We start from the raw sequence: 19,171 nt of genomic DNA on the forward strand, positions 1-19,171 counted from the left end.
GGATGTGCGCGTGGAGCGTGTTGGCGCTCTCCCTGGTGATCATCATTGGCAGCTTCGTCTTGTTCTTGGATCCCGACGGCCGCCCATTCGTGAAGTTTCCTTCCCCTTTTTTCTTTCCGTTTCTGTTTCGTTTTTCAGAGGAAAAAAGATTTGGTGGTCTGCGATGTGAGGGTTATTGTTCGAGCTCTGGGGAAAAAGCAATTGGCTACAATGTGAGGGTTATTGTCCGCTGCTGCTAGGGACTTCCCTTGTACTACACCAAATGGGGAGGAAAAGGAGAAACCCTAAAAAAAGGGTTTAGGCTTGGCCCATTTTAGGTTATGAAAGAAAATTTAAAAAAAAGTTTGAATTTGTCCATTTTAAAAATAAAATTAATAATAAAGTAATGATTTAAATTTTTGGTGCGTTTTCATAAAATAATTATTTAAACATTGATCCTAGTTCTGTTTGATAAAATAATATGTTTTTTTTTTCACTTTAATTTAATATTTTTTTAAAAATCATAAAATATTATTTTTTTAAAAGAAAATTATAGATTGAAATGGGTATCCACAGATCGGATTTGAGTATCACATTATCGAACCCCAATCCGACCCGTTGTCATTCCTAGAAGTAACATTGAATATAGTAGTATATATAAAAAAGAAAGTTTAAAAATTTAATTTAACGAAATAAAAACAGTGGAAAAGAAAGCGTGATCGAAAAGTCAAAAAGCAGTTTGAAGTTCTGGAAGAATGTTCCTTCTCTTAATAAACTAACTACTCTTTTATTTGTCCTTCTCTATTTCACATTATTATTTATTTACCTTTTCAGAAATGGCAGAACTATACGTTGAAACAAACCAAGGGTCAGGTCAGGTCAAGTTACTCTCAGAACTTCCTCGATATCAGGGACAATTTCGTTTCATTCTAACATTGCTCAATGCGCCCCCACACCCTCCAATCCCACTTCTCTTCTTTTTATTCATACAATCATAATCAATAACACAACACAAATGGTAAAAGGTTAAACACTATAAACCAAACTAAAATACTAAAAACTCAAACCCACCATCTCCTATAGCAACATTTTATATCAATCTTTTTTCGCTTTTGTTACAGGTTCCTAATGATTTTTCTTTTTTTTTTCCCTGTTAGAAACAGATATTGAACTTTAATTTGCCTTTGACTATGAAACTGGAAGATGTAATGAAAAGGTGATTCATTGCGTCCAATGTCACTATTCACTGTTCCTTTAATCACGGAATTGTTTATTAAAAACTAACACCAGCAAACAAGTACCAATCTTGCTAAGCGACCAATATTGGGAGAGAGAGAGAATGAGTGAAGTGTTCACACTCTGTGTATTGTAGTGGCAACAACACTTACACAGAGCAGTACTTTTCTTCTTCATCAACAATGGTTCAAACAACCTACATTTTGCTCTTCTTCTCCGTTCTGCCCTCCTTTTTAACACATGGAACACCAGCATTCAACCTCACTCTCCCAGGGCAACATCCAGACCCAGAAGCTGTTGCCACACAAGTTCATAGGTACATCATTCCGAAACCTCATTTTCTTTCTGTCTTTTTACTTCTTTTTTCTGCTTTTTAACACAAACCACTACAAACCAACTCACTTAACCCCTTTATTGCACCTTATCTTCGAGACTCTACATTGCAAATTATCATCCCAACCTCCTAACATAAAAGCTAAAACATAAAGATACAATCTTCACATCTGGGTCATTGCCAAAAACCAGCAACTCACATTTCATTTCTTCTTCCTTTTTCAGGGTTACAAGCTAAGTTACCCAATTTTGTTGCCTCAAAGTGACTATTTTTAGTGATAAAAATGTTTTTTTTTCTAGATTTTCTTTCTAGACTATGAAAGGGACAATTTTTTTGAAACTTCATATAGTAATTTAGTTTTTTTTTTTTCAGGAGGGTGAATGCTTCAATGGGAAGAAGGGAAATGCTTAGATTGTCAGAGAAAGATGCGACATCATGTCTTACAGGTAACCCCATTGATGATTGTTGGAAGTGTGAGCCAGATTGGGCAAACAATAGACAGAGACTGGCTGATTGTGCAATTGGGTTTGGGCAGAACGCAAAGGGTGGAAAAGGTGGGGAATTTTACATAGTCACGGATTCATCTGATGAGGACCCTGTGAACCCAAAACCAGGAACACTTAGATATGCAGTGATACAGAATGAACCACTGTGGATCGTGTTCCCCAGTAACATGATGATTAAGCTCTCTCAGGAACTCATTTTCAATAGCTACAAAACCATAGATGGGCGTGGCGCTGACGTGCACATCGTTGGTGGAGGCTGCATCACTCTTCAGTATATTAGCAATGTCATTATTCACAACATTCACATCCACCATTGCCATCCCTCTGGTAACACATTCATCCTTCAATACTTTCTTCTTTTACTTTGTTTTAACAGAAACTCTCAGTTTTATTCTATTAATTTTTAAAAAATATAAAGTAAATGGAGAGTAAAATTAAAATACTTTGTAAAATTCAGATAATTTTAGTTTCATTAAGTATGAAAACTGAAAAGAGTGTTTTCACTTTGACCATAAATTTATGGAACCTCTTTGCTTTTGTACATGCAATAAAGTGAGATTCAAAGTTAGATTCAACAGAGAAACAGTGATGCTTTTCCCGCTTTTTGCTTCTGCTTCCCTCCAATATGATTTTTTTTCACTTTCTACGTTTTTTACATGTAAGTAAAGTATGACCCTCTTAGTACCCTTGCTTAAGACAATCTTTTATTTTTTATTATCATCACGTCCTTCCATGTCTCTATTTATAAAATGCAAAACTTCATCAACACATTAAGAAAAAGAGTTACCCTCTAAAGACGACAGAATGGTAATAAGATAAAATACGATACAAACATTAACCATATTTAATGTACACTCGGATCAAGTTTAAAGCTTGGATAATTTCATTCGTGCTTATTTTTTAGGAAAATTTTAAATTGACTTTTCTTTTTGTTTTAATTTGATTTTATTTTAAAAAATTAAATATAATCAGGTTATAATATTATTTAACCAAATTTAAATTAGTGTAAGTTGTGATGATAATAATAATATAAAGAGAATGAGATCTTTTATGAATAAACTAGTTAGATTCACGGTTAAATAGAGCTATCAAAATGGTCACAATCCGTGGGTCAATTTGGTGGTTCAAATTGGATTGGATTTGAAAAAATTGTATCTTTCTTATGCGGGTCAGATTTCAATTCGGTTCATTTAAACTTGGTTCATGCGGATTGAATCCGTGATAGGTCGGGTTGACTTATTAACTCATCTACTTAATTTTATTTTATTAAAATTTAATTTTAATTTCTTAAAAATTTATTTATTTATTTATTTTGTTTGAAAAAATTATTTAAGTTTTCTATTTTCAAAATTTATTAAACACCCATGATTGAGAATGAAATTTGGGAGTAAAATTTGAATTATAGAAAGTTTGTAATTTTTTTATTTAAAAGAAATTATAATTAAGTGAGACACGGGGTCAATTCTTTTATCCACAAACCCGTGATGGATCGAGTTCGAATATTGCTAATAAATGAGTCGGATTGGATTGACTTATTAAGTGATCAATCTATGGTAGGTTGGATCGTCGGGTCGGGTTACCGATTTTAATATCTCTATTATTAAAGAATCTATTATTAAAGAATACGTATTGGTTAGATTGAAATGTGAAGATTGAAATGAAAACTTACTAACATGAAGAAAATATGTGAGAATTAGTTAATTTTATTTCATGTTATATATATGTCGTTGTATTAATTAATTTATCTAATATTTTTATTATATGTCATTGTATTAGTTAATTTATCTTATATTTTTATTTTTTATATGATTTTTCTAAATTAAATAAATTCATTATTCTATTTTAAAACACAAAATGCTTTAAAAAGAGTATGTTATTCTTCTTGTTCACTTCATACTTTTCTTTATTTTAAATTATTATTATTAAGATATATGTAATAAGAAAAACTAAAATAATCTAAGTGAATATACTTTGAAAAAGAGAAGTCTTTGCAGGAATGATGGAGCTGGATATTTAGAAAACAAGGTATATAAGAATGCCAAGATTCAAGTTGATCAATCATCTTCGTAACAACACATCATCGTCCACATAGAGGAACCTATTAGTCTGAATAAAAATATTAAATATTATTAAAAAATAAAATATATATTTTTTAATTTTTTTATAAAATAGTGTTATATCAATTTTCTAAACAGTTGAATTTCTTTATCGGTGCTGTTTCATATCTGTTTGAATTATTTTCTGATAAAAAGTTGTGTTTGGTTTCCCTTAATTTTGAAATACAACTTTTATTCTTTTTTATTTACACTTCTATAATAATTATGCAATTTTTTTTAATATATATATATATATATATATATATATATTATAATGATTATCGCTACCACCATGGTCAGGTAATGCTAACGTGCGGTCGAGTCCAGAGCACTATGGGTATAGAACGGAATCAGACGGCGATGGAATCTCGATCTTCTCGTCGCGTGACATCTGGATCGATCACTGCACGCTATCGCGGTGCAAGGATGGCCTGATCGACGCGGTGATGGGTTCGACGGCAATAACGATCTCGAACAACCACTTCTCGCACCACAACGACGTGATGCTCTTAGGCCACAGCGACCACTACCTGCCAGACTCGGCGATGCAAGTGACAATCGCGTTCAACCACTTCGGAGAGAATCTGGTGCAGCGCATGCCGCGTTGCAGACTAGGTTACATTCACGTGGTGAACAACGACTTCACGCGATGGGAGATGTACGCGATCGGGGGAAGTGCGAGGCCTACGATTAACAGCCAGGGGAACCGCTACACTGCGCCGGAGGATCCGTACGCGAAGCAGATTACGAAGAGGCTGGACGCCGGAGAAGGGGAGTGGAGCGGCTGGAATTGGAGGTCGGAAGGGGATGTGATGCTGAATGGCGCGTTTTTCGTGGCCTCAGGAGGTGAGGCCGGCACTGACTACCAAAATGCGTACAGCGTTGAGCCTAAGAACGTGGATCGTATCTCGCTTCTCACCATGTCCGCTGGTGTTCTCGGCGTTGCCAGGTATCTTCTTCATTATGTTTATTTCTTAATTAATTTTTTTGATTATAACTAACGCAACTTTGTCCACATTTATAAAAAAATTAATTAATTAATACAATTAAGAAAAGTAAATTAGTATGATATCATTTATCATAATCAAAGCTAATCATCAAATCATAAAAAAATTCTCTACTCAAAAGGTATACGTAATAATTATCAAAATATACAGAATATAATAAATAAAAAATGTGTAAAGGCAGTTACAGAGAAAATTCTTTTACTAGTAGAGTACATTTTTTTCTAAGTTTACTTTTCTAAGAACACATTACAATTATGATAAATGATTTCAACAACTTTTTTGGTTCACAGTACACTCTTTGAGGATTTTCAATGAATATTGTGTGCTTTATATAAAAAAAACGGTCTTATAACTATGTTCTCAATCAAATTGTCTTAAGAAACTTATTTTCCGTGTTTGATATGATATTTATTTATAATGTGTTACGTCATTGACATTGGTGGTATTCTAGTGGTGATATTGATATCAATGATCAAGGAATTAAATTTTAAGAAGAACTATAATTCCTTCAAATTGTGGTGAAATTCTGGAAAGAAAGAAAGATAATTCAAAGTTGAATTGTTCTTTAATTTGATGATATTTTAAATTTATAATTCTATAATTGTGATTTGTTTGAAATTCAATATTAAAGATAAAAAAAGAATTAACTATAAAAGTAACTTAAAGTCATTTAGAAACGAATATATGACAGAATCTTAAACGATAAATGCACGATCTTTGAAAAGTGCAAAAATAAAATTTGTAAAAAAGGCCTTAAAAATGTGATGTTAAGTCAATAGGCCATGAGTATCGTGATTTATTTTGTTTGTCCTTAAATAGTTCATCGGTGTGATATAGAATAGGAAATTTTCAATTTGATGTGCATAAAGATGGAAATGCAATCTGAAATATGTTTGGGTGATGAACAGGGACAATAATCTGGGAATGTGGACGAGAGGACCCAATGATGGAGGTGTATATTTTTCAGATACAGGCCCAGAATACACGGATGACATGTCCCAGAGTACAATGCCACTGCCACCTTCACGTACTTTCTCTCTTCTCTCTGCATTTCTTGCTTTCTTGTGCCTCTCATTTCGTTCAATTACCTTAACAACACTTCTATAGCAAAATGAGTTGTAACCAATCGAATACGATGATGTTTGTTGTCTCTGTTGGAATGACTTGAGACTAAATATTTTCCTCCATCCCATTATATATCTTCGTTCCAACCCTCTTTTATTTTTCCCTCGAACCCTTTTTCTGTGGCTTAGTCCCACAATGTCAAGAGAGAAAATTGTAAGTTTGCCAGTCTTGTGGCGAAGGAGAACTTAGTTATACCCAGGACAGATAAAAAAGAGTGCTTAGGTGTTTAGAACATTTGTTTCTTCATTATATGAAAAATTGAAATACAAATTTCTTTAAAATTTTAATTAAATATGATTTTAGTGTCTAAGTGAAATTGAAATTCGTATAAAGTTTTATTATATTTTAATTTTAAATTTTAAAAATGAATTAATGTAGTTATTTTAATTTAATCATATTAATTTTTTAATTTATTAAACAAAATTTTTAATTAATATTATAACCAAAATATATCAAATATGAAATTAAATAAATAATTCCAAATAAGAATGGTGTTTTATATTAAAAACATTTAACTAATTAAATTAAAAGATTATATGTATTTTAAGTTTAAGAATTAATATACATCCAAAAATATAAAATCATATTTAAACCTGTCTTATCATATGCTTTATATTATTTCTGTAACTCCGATGAGCATGTATGTCCGTCAAATACAACCCTTGTACCCTTTAACTTTCAGAAGGATATTAACCAATGGCTAGAAGCTACTGTGTATTTTATGTCAAATGGACAGAGATATATAAAAATTGTTGTGAGTGAGCTAACTTGTTTCTAAAAAAATGTTTGAAATTGCATTGACCTACCTGAGTTATGAACTTTATGCTACTTTTTTTTAGTAGATGGGAAGAGGATGTAATCTTGTCGGGTAGGGTTTGACCATAAACTTTATCCATAATTATGTTAGTTTATTACACAAAAATGAAACAAAGTAACAGATAATCTCGATGCGTGTATGTGGGTTTTAATTGATGTTCCATTTTGGTGAACAGATATTGTTTTCTTTTCCTTTTGACCAAAACTGTGCCCGTGATTTTCGTGTTTTTTATGGTAGCATATACGCTTTTCCATATCTCTAACGATGGAAAAAAGCCCAAGGAAAACAGAAAGAACAATAGGTGGTGTTCCTTTAATTTTAAATTTAAGTTATTCATAGGTTTATCCTTTGAAAAAGAAAACGGTATGGCATGCAAAACCAAACATGAGTTGATGATAATATTATTAGTATAGTAGGATTAATTGTCATAACACAGATTCTTTTTGCACTAACATCTAAATCCGGCACTTTAAAATTGGATTTTAATTTTAAAATTTTAAATATCAAGATCAGCTTTCATTTTGCTGTTTTATTTTTTTTTCTCTTAATTTTACAATTTTATTGTTAATTTTATATTTTTCCTTTAAAAGTTTACAGAACAAACATGATATTTTGGCGGAAGTACTCAAAGTGAAAGCAAATCACTATACAAGATAAAATAATTTATATTTTGGGCCTAGGCTTACCCTTCATTACTGGGTTTGGACAGGTTAATTGTAGCCTCGAACGTGGATCACTACAATTATTTTAGCTGTTAAATATGTTTTTATTAAATTATAACTAATCCTTCTTCAAAATTTTAACTTAATTTAGTTTTTTACTTAAAAAATATATAAATTTAATTATTTTAATAAAATTATATTAAATTTATTTGATATTTTAAATGTGTTTCATAATGAACTTAATCAAATTTAATTAAAGAACTAAATTTGCATATTTTAAAGTTGAAAGATTGGATCAAAGTTTTTTTTTTTTAAATTAATTTTAAAACTTTTACTAAAATTAAAAAATTAAAACATATTTAGTTTATTTTTTATATATATATATATATATATATATATATATATATATATATATATATATATTGATTGAAATGAAAAATAACAAAAATATAAAAGAGGGACTAATACAAAAATTGCATACAACGTCGCATATTTTGGGTTTTTAACGATGTAAGGACTGAAAAATTCAAAAAGTGGAAGCCATGTGTACACCTAAATGGTCCATCTGTTTTGGTAAGTAAATCTTTCAAAAGTTAGTGCCATATGCACTTCTTCAAATTTCTGAGTTCTTTTTTTTCTCCTTCTCTCTATGTTAACTCTCAATTTTTTCCATTTTTATGTGCTAATACTCTTCTTTTAGGTTAGTTTAGTTTTTAATTTTTTAGAATTAAGATAGTTTAGAATAATTGGAATGAAAAGAGGTTTTTGATAAAAATAGTGTTAATTTTTTATTTTTAGTTAAATAAATAGGTTTTTAAATAAATAAGTATTTTTTAGATAAAAATATTTAGAAAAAAAATAGATTTTTTTTTTGGCTTTTATCTTTGCTCTTTAAAACTCCTAATTTTTTTGTAGATCTTGAGCTAACTAAATATGGTCAAAAGTGCTGGAATGGTTGGAGCCGATGTGCACATCTTGGGCCATTACATTGGGCCGGTAGTGATTTGAAGAGCCCGTGATGCTGTTCTAATTGATAGATTGGGCTGCTGCTACACTGCACATGAATTGGACCGCTGCAAGGGATGAAGCTTTTACTAATTAAATGAAATGTAATGTTTCATGCTGCTGCGTCAAGGCAAAGTGGAGAAGAATTCAGAATCGTGTTTCATTTAGGCAAAAAGGATCGATCAGATTTGAAGGCTTTTCCCCAAATTCTCTCAACCCTCGAGCTAGGGTACTTCAGTGCAGCAAAAGAAGAGAAGCAGAGCTCCATGGATCAACTTGGACGAAGACCAAAAATTTCCAAAGCCCAAAAGGAGGCTAGCCCAAGATGTTGATCGGTCAGAATGGAGGTTGGAGGCACGTGCGAAGCAGTCGACGATTGAAGATCAAAGTGGTTCAGAGTTTGTTGAAGGTTTCTCGAGAAGCTTCCAAAGACAGTTGGCGATTCTTCCCCCTTCCCTTTTTTCTATTTCTTTTTTTGTTTTAGACTTTCCCTATATAAAGGGAAGTCTTGTAAAGTGTAAAGGTATGGGTGGTGGGTGACAGGCAGCATTCTTAGGTTAGATGTGCACTGGGTGACAGACAGTGTACCTAGCTTAGGGTTTCCAATTCTCTGCTTGTAGTTTTAGATTTTACTGCTTTCTTTGAGGTAGATACATTCTTTGCTTCACTGGAATTCTTGGGGATGATCAATGGGTGACAGACTTTGAGCTCTCTTGGATTTCTGGTATCTGTACTTTTGATTTCCAGTTATTAATAAAAGTTGTTTTTTCCAATTTCAGTTTCAAATTTGCGTTTTTATTTGCACTTTTAAATTTCCAGCATTGTTATTGTTTGATTCTTGCATTGATTTAGTTTTGATCTTTTATGATTTCAGTACTTGCATGATTTGTAGAGTAGCTTTATGATGCATTTGATGATTGCTAAGACATGTTTCTAGATTGTATAAATATTGGGTTGACTAATTGAGTGAAAGTCACCATTTCAAATTCTGAAAGATGAACTCAAATACCCCATAGTGGCCTTTACTTTACAGGATGTCTTCTTGAGAGTGATTGAGACCTTTTTTTGTCAATTCAATGTTTGTTAATTCTATAAAATGTCTTTACCAAAAATCATACATAAAGTTAGTTAATTAACATGCATTTGTATCAAATGAAAGAAAGATTACATGTAATGGTCATCAAACTTCGTTCGAGAAAAGTTTGAGAAGAGAAATCGCGCGCTAAGATAAAGTGAATGAATTTGTAGTGAATTCACTAACATTTTAACATCTAACGTTGGGGCATTCGACGTTTTATATCATTTTACATCGAAATACAATTATAAACGACGTTTAGTAATTGTATTTATTTACAAAAATACCACTGGTCATTTTTAATGTGGACTATTGAATGGTTGAACGTTGAACGTTGTTAAACTGATTTTTGTCTCCTAAAATCAGAATAAACTCAGTTTCCCCACTAATGAAGTATAAGGGTCAACCAAGGTATCAATCCAAGGACTCGCTTGTTATGTTTAAAGTGTTTGGTTAATTCTTACTTTTATTCTATTATTTACTACCTATTAACTAATGCAAGGTGGGGAAATAAAAATGAAAGAATGTAATTGATAAAGAAAAAGAAAATTTAAAATCTATAAACTGTTTAAAAGAAAGAATGGAATTAATCAAAAGAGAAAATGTCTAAACTGAACTATTCTAAATGAACAATAACCTATATGAGAAGCTATCTAACTCTAAAAACCTATAAATTTTCAACGAAAACAAACTGCCAGAAACAACTCATCATGAACAAATAAAATTATGTTCAAATGGACCACAAATCAAAATTAATTTTTTTAATTTTTATATAAAAGAGCATATTTTCTATCCTACTATTTGTTATGCTAGTTATTATCATACAAGCTACTAATAAAGACCTATAACTACAAAAGAAAAGAAAGGAGAAGAAAGAGCTTATTATTTTTGGTGTTTCTCCATTGTGCTCAGCTCCTCTGTGCAGAGTTTCCATCATTGTTTCCATTGTTTCCTTACCTTCCTTCTTTCTCCGCTGCAACAACCTTAGCTTCCTATTCAGTGCTAGCTGCTAGTTCTGCATTTCCCAAGCACTTTTCTGTATCAACCATGACTCCTCTTGCCTTTTTTGTTCAATCTGTGTGGTCCAGATTCTTTAAGGATGTGTAATTTCGTCTTCTGCAATCACCAGAACAGTCTTTGTGCCTTCAATGTCTGCAACTTCTTCTTCTTCGTTTAACGCTGTAGAGCAAACACTAAATTCAAAGTCAGCATGCATAAGTGAATCATCAAACATTGCAGCTTTGTCCATTGTGAACTTAGAATCAGTTTCAATAAAGAACCTTGCATCAAAGGTTGGACAGATATCATCATTACAAACAACAGAAGTATAAACATGCTCAATCTCAAATACTGCTTCAAGAATCTTAGAATCAATAATTACATCATGAACAACAAATGAAAACTATCCCTTTTGGAAAATTCACATGCAGATCTTTCTTGAATCGCAAGATAAAAGAATTTTGGATGCCACTTTAAATGGTCCATATGTGCCTACAAAAACTGTTGATAGTGAAACTGTTTTAAAACTTTTTACTAAGTGGACTGCTGATGAAAATAGAAAAGCTCAGTATGATGTTAAAGCTAGAAATATTATTTCCTCTACACTAACAATTGATGAATTTTTCAGGATATCCTAATGCAAGACTGCAAACGAAATGTGGGATGTTCTACAGGTAACACATGAAGGCACAGATGAAGTCAAGAGATCCAAGAAGAATTCATTGATACAAGAATATGAGTTGTTCATAATGAAAGCTGGTGAGAACATCTATGATGTCCAGAAACGGTTCACTCATATTGTAAACCACCTGACGGCTCTTGGCAAAGCCTTTGAAAAAGAAGAGATCAACATCAAGATTTTGAAAAGTCTGAATAGGAACTGGCAACCAAAAGATACTACAATCTCTGAATCCAAAGATCTTACAACTATGAATATGGCTACCTTGTTTGGCAAGCTACGTGAACATGAATTAGAACTTGGTAGACTGAAGGATGAAGCGGAGATTAAAGAAAAGAAGTCCATTGCTCTGAAGGCTGCAAGTAATAATATCACAAAAGCAGTGATGGACGACAAAGAGCTGATGACCTTGATGGTATGAAAGTTTAGTCGACTTATGTAAAATGATAGTCAATTGTTTAACCATGCAGGTCAAAGCAAGAAGAAGAGCTTAAGCACAAACATTGTCCAGTGCTATGAAAGTGGAAAAGAAGGTCACATCAAGCCTGACTGTCCTGAATTACAACCAAAACAGAAAGGGGAAGAAAAGATTTCCTCAAAGTAGAAATATTAGAAAGAAAGGAGCCTACATTGCTTGGGAGAATTCTAAATCTGAAAGCTCAAGTGACGAGGATTATGATCAAGTGGAGGAATCAAATTTGTGCTACATGACAGGTGTAACATGGGATGACTATGACAGTGATGCAGACATATCAAATGAGCCTGTTGAAGACAAATATGATTTGCTCCAAGATGCTTTCAAAGAATTACATGCTGAGGCTATGTGACTGCAGTACAAGGTAAATTGATTGTGCTCTGAGAGAAGAGATTTTGAAAATAGAATTAAAGACCTTGTTACTGAAAATGAAAGATTAGAAAAAGAATTGGATATAGCCTTGCTATCTGCTAAGAATATTGAAATTAAAACTGTTACTGTTCAAAAAGCTTGTGAAAATTTTTCTGTGCATGTTGAAAAGATTGATTACTTGACTAGCAAGCTAGCTAAGTTTACTCAAGCAAGTGACAATTTAGATGCTATATTAAATTCCTCTAGCAGAACCAATAAAAGGCAAGGAATTGGATTTAAAGGATACTCTAACAGAATCAATGCTAGAAAGCTTAATGAATTAAGAAAACCTGCTAGAAATGCATGTTTTTACTGCAGATGTGTTGGTCATACTGTTAGAAATTGTTATTATAGATATGTTGCTGTTCCTCATGGATTATGTGTATGGATACCAAAGGAACATGTGACAAGGACTGACAATCAAGGACCCAAAGTTAAATGGGTACCAGCAACCAAAACTTAACTGTTTTGCAGGATATGCAGCTAATACAGAATTGTTCTCAAGGATAAATCAACTATGGAACATTTCAAAAACCTTGAGTGTCTACAACTGGTAAATCTGTATCTACCTACTGCATCATGCATATATTGATTGAATGTTGTTGTATGATTGTTTGCATTGTGTGCTTAATTGTTTGATTGATTGAATTTGCTTGAAAAAGGTTTTTTTTTTTTTTACGAGTCACAGTCGACTCTAATTTTAATTCAATCGATTTGTTTTAAATGGTCTGATAATACTTCACACTTATGATTTTACTCGCGCCATGTTTTTCTTTTCATATTCTCTATTAATTGGTACATTATTCCTGACACTTGCACACACATTTTACTTGTGTAATTCCAATGACCCTTGACTAAACTCTGGAAGTTTGAACTAAGAAAATGGCCTCCAAAACTCTTCCATCACTTGAAAGAAGGATCATCTACATCATTTATGGAAATTGTTGCTATTGAGAAGATACACTTGGGGTTTGAAAAAGAGGTCGATGCACCAAGATATTTGGACCTGAGGCTTTTTGAGAAAGAAAGCTTTATGTTTCTAGAATGGATTGAGAAACAAAAGTTGAATACACTTGTGCAAATGAAAGGAAACTGGTTTCCTGATCTTGTCAGAATATTCTATCAAAATCTAAGAGTTGTTGATGGAGTCATTACTTCAAGAGTAAAGGATGTTAATATCATCGTCAACAACGATGTCTGGAGACAAACAACCGGACTTAAACCAAATGGTTTCTTCTCTCATGAATCTGATTCTCAAATAAATAAATGGTTGAACAAAAAGGATATGTTTAGGAGTTGGCTCAGGGTCTCTGTCAGTGAAACAAGAGAAAATATGCTACTTCACAAAGATCTTAGGATTGAGGAAATGTTACTGGCACATGTCTTAGCTCAAGTAATCTTGCCAGGAAGACTATTATTGGATGAAATGACTTCTGAGGATGTTTATCTCTTACATGCCATAAAGAACAACATTCCTACAAACTAGATTGAAGTGATCAAAAACCACATGATTAGGAGTACTCAATTTTTTGCACGAATCCTGCCATATGGAATCCTTGTTAGCAACATAGTGATACTACATGGAGTAGATGTCTCTGGAGAAAGAGTTTGCTCAAGCAAGAGTGAAAATGCAATAAACTTAAACACTCTTGGATCACTTGGAATAGTCTGGCATGAAGAAGGATGATGTTATCATAAGGACAATCACCAGTCAAATCTGTTTGAAGGAATTTTTTCACTCAAGGTCTCTGATTTGGACCATGTGATAAACAATCCGTATGAGAAATATTTTGACGATCTAATTCATGTGGTTGACGACAAGATTAATCAACTGGAAGAAAAGGTTAACTTCATTTCACAACGCTGGGATAATTGGAACCAAAAAGAGAATATATCCATGAGAACAGTCAATGAAGGAGAGGAATGATTAACACATATTTCTGTTATGTTGTTGATATGTTTTCATTCTGTAAACGGCATTCAATACCATCATTTGTTGCGTTTAATGTTTTGCTTGTATTTCCTTGTTGTGTTCTATCAATGTAATATCTTTTCTATCAAGGAAATAATATTAGAAGGTTGAATCAATCCAGATACTTAACCATTCACTTAAACTGTCAAATAAAATCTGATACTCTGTTTGATTGATTCGACTGAGTTATGGATGAAGTCAATTGTGCTATAATTGTCATGCATCTTTATACATTGACTTTTGTTATGATTTGTTTCTATTCTTGCATAACCACTATACTTGATCTGGAAAAGGCTTTTGAAAGGTTTTGCAGGAAGAACATTGCTTTGGACATATACATTTGAAATTCAACATTTGGAAAAGCAATGCATTCGACTGATGAGTTAAAGCATTCAACTGCGTCTAAACTGGGTTAAAAATTCCAATTTTGGAATTTTCTTCTATCCTTACTGACTGCTTTAATCATTAGTATTCTGATATTATCTTTATTCCTTACATGTTTATATCTAAGTTGAGATAATATTGTGAGATTGTTGATATTTGTGTCATTGCATATATATGTGTTTGAATTGTGTACAAATGATACAAATATGTGCTTAAACTGGAAATTGATTTGTGATATTCTGGATTGTGCATAATTGATTTGTGCTTAAATTGTTTTTAAAATTCATGCATAATGACAGGGGCAATATCACTTCTTTACACAATGTTTCATCACACACCTACATTTCAGGGGGAGTTTACATATGTTTTTGTGATAAACTTGTGATTATGAGAGAATCCTTACTATTTTGAAACTTAATATTTGTTTGATGCTTCTCTGGTTTTCAAAACTGCATAAATATCTAAGCATTCCTTTTTTGTTAGCTTCATATTTTTGCTATATATGCAGAGTAAATGAATTGTTTGTATTGATTGTGTTATCGGTTTTTACTCTGTCAATTGTGGAACTGTACAAACATGGTTGAGTTATTAATCATGGTTGTGCATCATCAAAAAAGGGGGAGATTTTTGATATTGTTGACAACATAAAACTCTATATCAAACTGGTTTTTTATGATGACAACACACTGCTTAATAACAGTGCATAAGTTCCAGTGTTACATGTTCAGGTGATATACTATATTGTTTTGAACAATGATTTTGTTGAACATGTTTTATTCATTTGCTTGTATGTTCCCTTGATTGATTATGTGTTACATGTTTGGAACATGCTTGTATTGAAATGTGTGATAAAATGATTTTGATTACTTCTGCACATTTTTGAAGAAAAGCTCACAAGCACTTTTATGAACTTATACTTGTTGTGACAAAGATCTGGTTCAGTCGAATACACTGGTAATGGATTCAACTAACCTAAAATCTTAGTACAGATTTTGTGAACATGTGCTTGATGAGATTTTTTGTTGAAAAGAATTTCAAAGTGTCAGTCGACATGGTGGAACACCTATTCGACTGTGTTGCTGTTATTTTTGGAATTATGTTATGCCTACTTGCTCCAACGACTATATTTTCAAAAGTTACTTAGAATTGACTGACTGGGTCTACTGTCATGAATGTGCATTGAATTGGTTGACTGAGGAGCCTCTGTGTTGATTGTCTGTTATAACTGTTTTAATACAGTCGACTGGATTAGTAGGTTATTCGACTGAGAATGACAGGAAAACTATAAATAGAACAGAACACGATCTGTTCTGTAAGACTTTGTGATCTAACATTTTCATTGTCCTGTTTCACAGTTATTTCTCAGTTTTGGAAGCTCCAAGAATTCTCCAAGAACATCGTGGTGATCTTTCTTGAGAGAGATTCAGATTGAGGAGTCAATTGCGCATACTATTTGATCAACATCTACACAAAGAAGGTGCTTCTGGTTTGATCTTGAAGGCTTTGCATCCTGTGAAGACTATTGTATTTGATTAAAGGCTTGGCAACCTGGGAAGTGTGTTGTGATAGGCTTGGCAACCTGTGAAGCGTGCTGTGATAGGCTTGGCATCCTGTGAAGAGTGTTGGTTACACGTTGAGGATTGTTCAGCGTGGGTTCAGATTGCAGAAGAGGGGATTCTTGCTGCAATTCTAGTTTTGTGTGCAACTATATTTGGTTTTGGGTTAGAGAGGAGATTTATATTTTTGCGTGGTGCTTCTATAAATTCCTTGTTGTAAAAACCGCAACCATTATAGTGCATTTGCTTCCAAGATTGGAAGGACACTAGATGTAGGCATTGTTGGCCGAACCAGTATAAAAACCAGTGTTTGATTTTCTCTATCCCTGCACTTTTTATTTCAGTCGACTTTATCTTCCTAGTAGTCAACTACGTTTTTCCGCTGCATTGAAATTTTCATTATTTCCATTTCAAGGCAAAGATCAAAAGCTTTGAATTTTCATACCTAGATTGGGAAAAGATTTTGTTTTTGAACTAACACCAATTCACCCCCCCCCCCATTTTGGTGTAAAACAAAGCCAACTTGTTTCCTAACAAGGGGAAAAGGGGAACCTTGATCTTGACGCTTCAAGTTTCCCATCGGACGGTCTTCCTTCATCTTTCTTTCCAAGCCCTCTGATCATCTTGAGCTTCTTCACCGATCAACACCTTTGCTTGTGCTTCTTCTTCGGTCCAGGTCGCGTTCCTCTCTTTAACCACTTTCATTCTCTGTCGCTGGAACCTAACTTTTCTGCCAAATGTGCTCAAGTGTTTTGCAAATCAGAATGAAGATAGGAGACCCTAACTGCCAAGACTCTAATACGCTGCGTGTCACTTAAGCCCAAGATGTGCACATCCAGCGGCCCAATTTACTTCAATTCAGTAGCAACCCAATCAATGTCTTCTTCCCAGGTCCAGGCCCAAACAAGTTGCGGCCCAATTTTGCACATCAGCACTTTGCAACATCAACCAACTAATCCCAATTCACCTTTGCACAAAACAGCCCAAATAGGAAAAAAAATTAAATTGCAAACTAAAAACAACATTACTAAAAAAATATTTTTATTTTGTTTTCTACAATATTTTCTATAAAGAATCTAATTATTTAAAAACCTATTTTATTTAACTAAAAAGGAAAAATTAACACTATTTTAACAAAACTCTACAATTAAAGAAAAAAGAGCTAAACTAACCTAATTCTAGAAAATAAGAAACTAAAATACACTAAAATAAACTTCTAAGACAAGAAAAAAAGATAAATTTAGAAAGTTAACAAACGCGTGGCGTTATATACTAGAAACAAAAATAGGAAATGTAATTATTTGTATTGAAGGAAAGGAAATGGAAATTAAAAAATAAAATAAAAAAGGTATATAATTAATTCATATATTTAGCAAAAGACTAAATTATTCATTTTGCTAAAAATGAGTTTTTTTAGTGAAATGATAAAAGATATTTTAACGATTATCGTTATCATTTTTGTCTCATTACAAATGGAGTATCCAATTGTAAAATAATTGTTGATAATGTGATACTGTCTAGAATGAGATCTTTTTACAAGGTTTATGAAAACCTTTGTCAACGAAAATTGCACCTAATCAATAAAAAGACTTAAAAACTTCTTTTTACGGTATCAGACATTGTTCTGGCTAATATTACAAAAAAAAAATTAATAAACAACTCAACTTTTCCTTTTTTATGTATTTGATCTACTTTCTTAATTGGTATTGAAATTCAGTATCTAAAGGATTGAACTGTCTATAGGAAAACCTCAACATAGCAGCGGCAGAAGGATAACTTGTAGTTGAAGGAGTGTCACTAACCATATCGCTAACTTTCGTATGGGAATATATTACTCTTATTGGATTTGGTGTGAAATGGTTTAACCTCATTGTTAATATGTGATCGAGTCTTGGATAATTTGAGAGAAAATTACCTATAAAGATTTTTTTACGTTAAAGTCAGTAAGTACTTTTAGGTGAGTATATGTAAGTAAAAATAATTATGAAATGATTAAATTTTTTATAATGATATATATTTATAATTTTTCAAGCTTAAGAATATTAGATAAATATTATTAATGAATTTAGTTATTGTAAATGAATTATGGTTTTATCAAGTATACAATATTATATATATATATATATATATATATATATATATATATATATATATTGTATATTATTTTTATCTTATTTTAAGATAGTTAACATATTTTATGAATTTCTGACTCAGATCATTATTATTTTAAATCTTTTTGGGTATGTAAAAAATATAATATTGTAAAACCTCCTGAGCTCAAAAGTTGATAGTTAGGAAGCAGATCAAGTTATTAAATAAACAAAATTGTATGTTATTTTCAATTATGATCGAATTGTACTCAAGTTTTTAATTTTTTAATTTTTGGACATTTATATTGTCACATTTTTTGGATGCTTAATTTATATTCGATTTTTCTAGAATTGGTCACTTTTTCACACTCTTATTTAGTCATATTTTTGGACCCTTAATTTATATTAGGATTTTCAAAAGTTGGTCACGTTTTTTTGACTTTTATACATATTTGGACTTTTATGCTCATCACATATTCATATACTTATATTTGAATTTATAAGTAATCAAATATTTGGACATTCATGTTCAAATTTATCAAGTACTTACATATTTAGACACTCATACTCAGATTTATCGAGTAGTCACATTTTTGGACACTTATTTCCATTCGGATTTCCAAAAATAGTGATACTGTAAAACATATAATAAAATAATATGTAAAAAGGAGGAATTTTATTAATCTTTATATTTGGCGTGTCTCGTTAGAACTTACCCAACAAAACCCATAATTGGGATAAAATCTTATCTAAGGATTTATAA

At 32.0% G+C, this 19,171-nt stretch overlaps 1 protein-coding gene across 1 annotated transcript; it reads left to right on the forward strand.

Moving 5' to 3' along the window:
- The first annotated feature begins 1,275 nt into the window (after positions 1-1,275).
- LOC106769747 (probable pectate lyase 12) lies at positions 1,276-6,498 on the forward strand. The gene is made up of 4 exons (XM_014655485.2): positions 1,276-1,531; positions 1,922-2,382; positions 4,452-5,100; positions 6,067-6,498. The coding sequence occupies exons 1-4, from the start codon at positions 1,398-1,400 to the stop codon at positions 6,263-6,265; spliced, it is 1,443 nt and encodes a 480-aa protein (XP_014510971.1). The 5' UTR covers positions 1,276-1,397; the 3' UTR covers positions 6,266-6,498.
- Positions 6,499-19,171: the final 12,673 nt, after the last annotated feature.

Source organism: Vigna radiata, chromosome 8, assembly GCF_000741045.1.
Source record: "Vigna radiata var. radiata cultivar VC1973A chromosome 8, Vradiata_ver6, whole genome shotgun sequence".
Classification (NCBI taxonomy): Eukaryota; Viridiplantae; Streptophyta; class Magnoliopsida; order Fabales; family Fabaceae; genus Vigna; species Vigna radiata.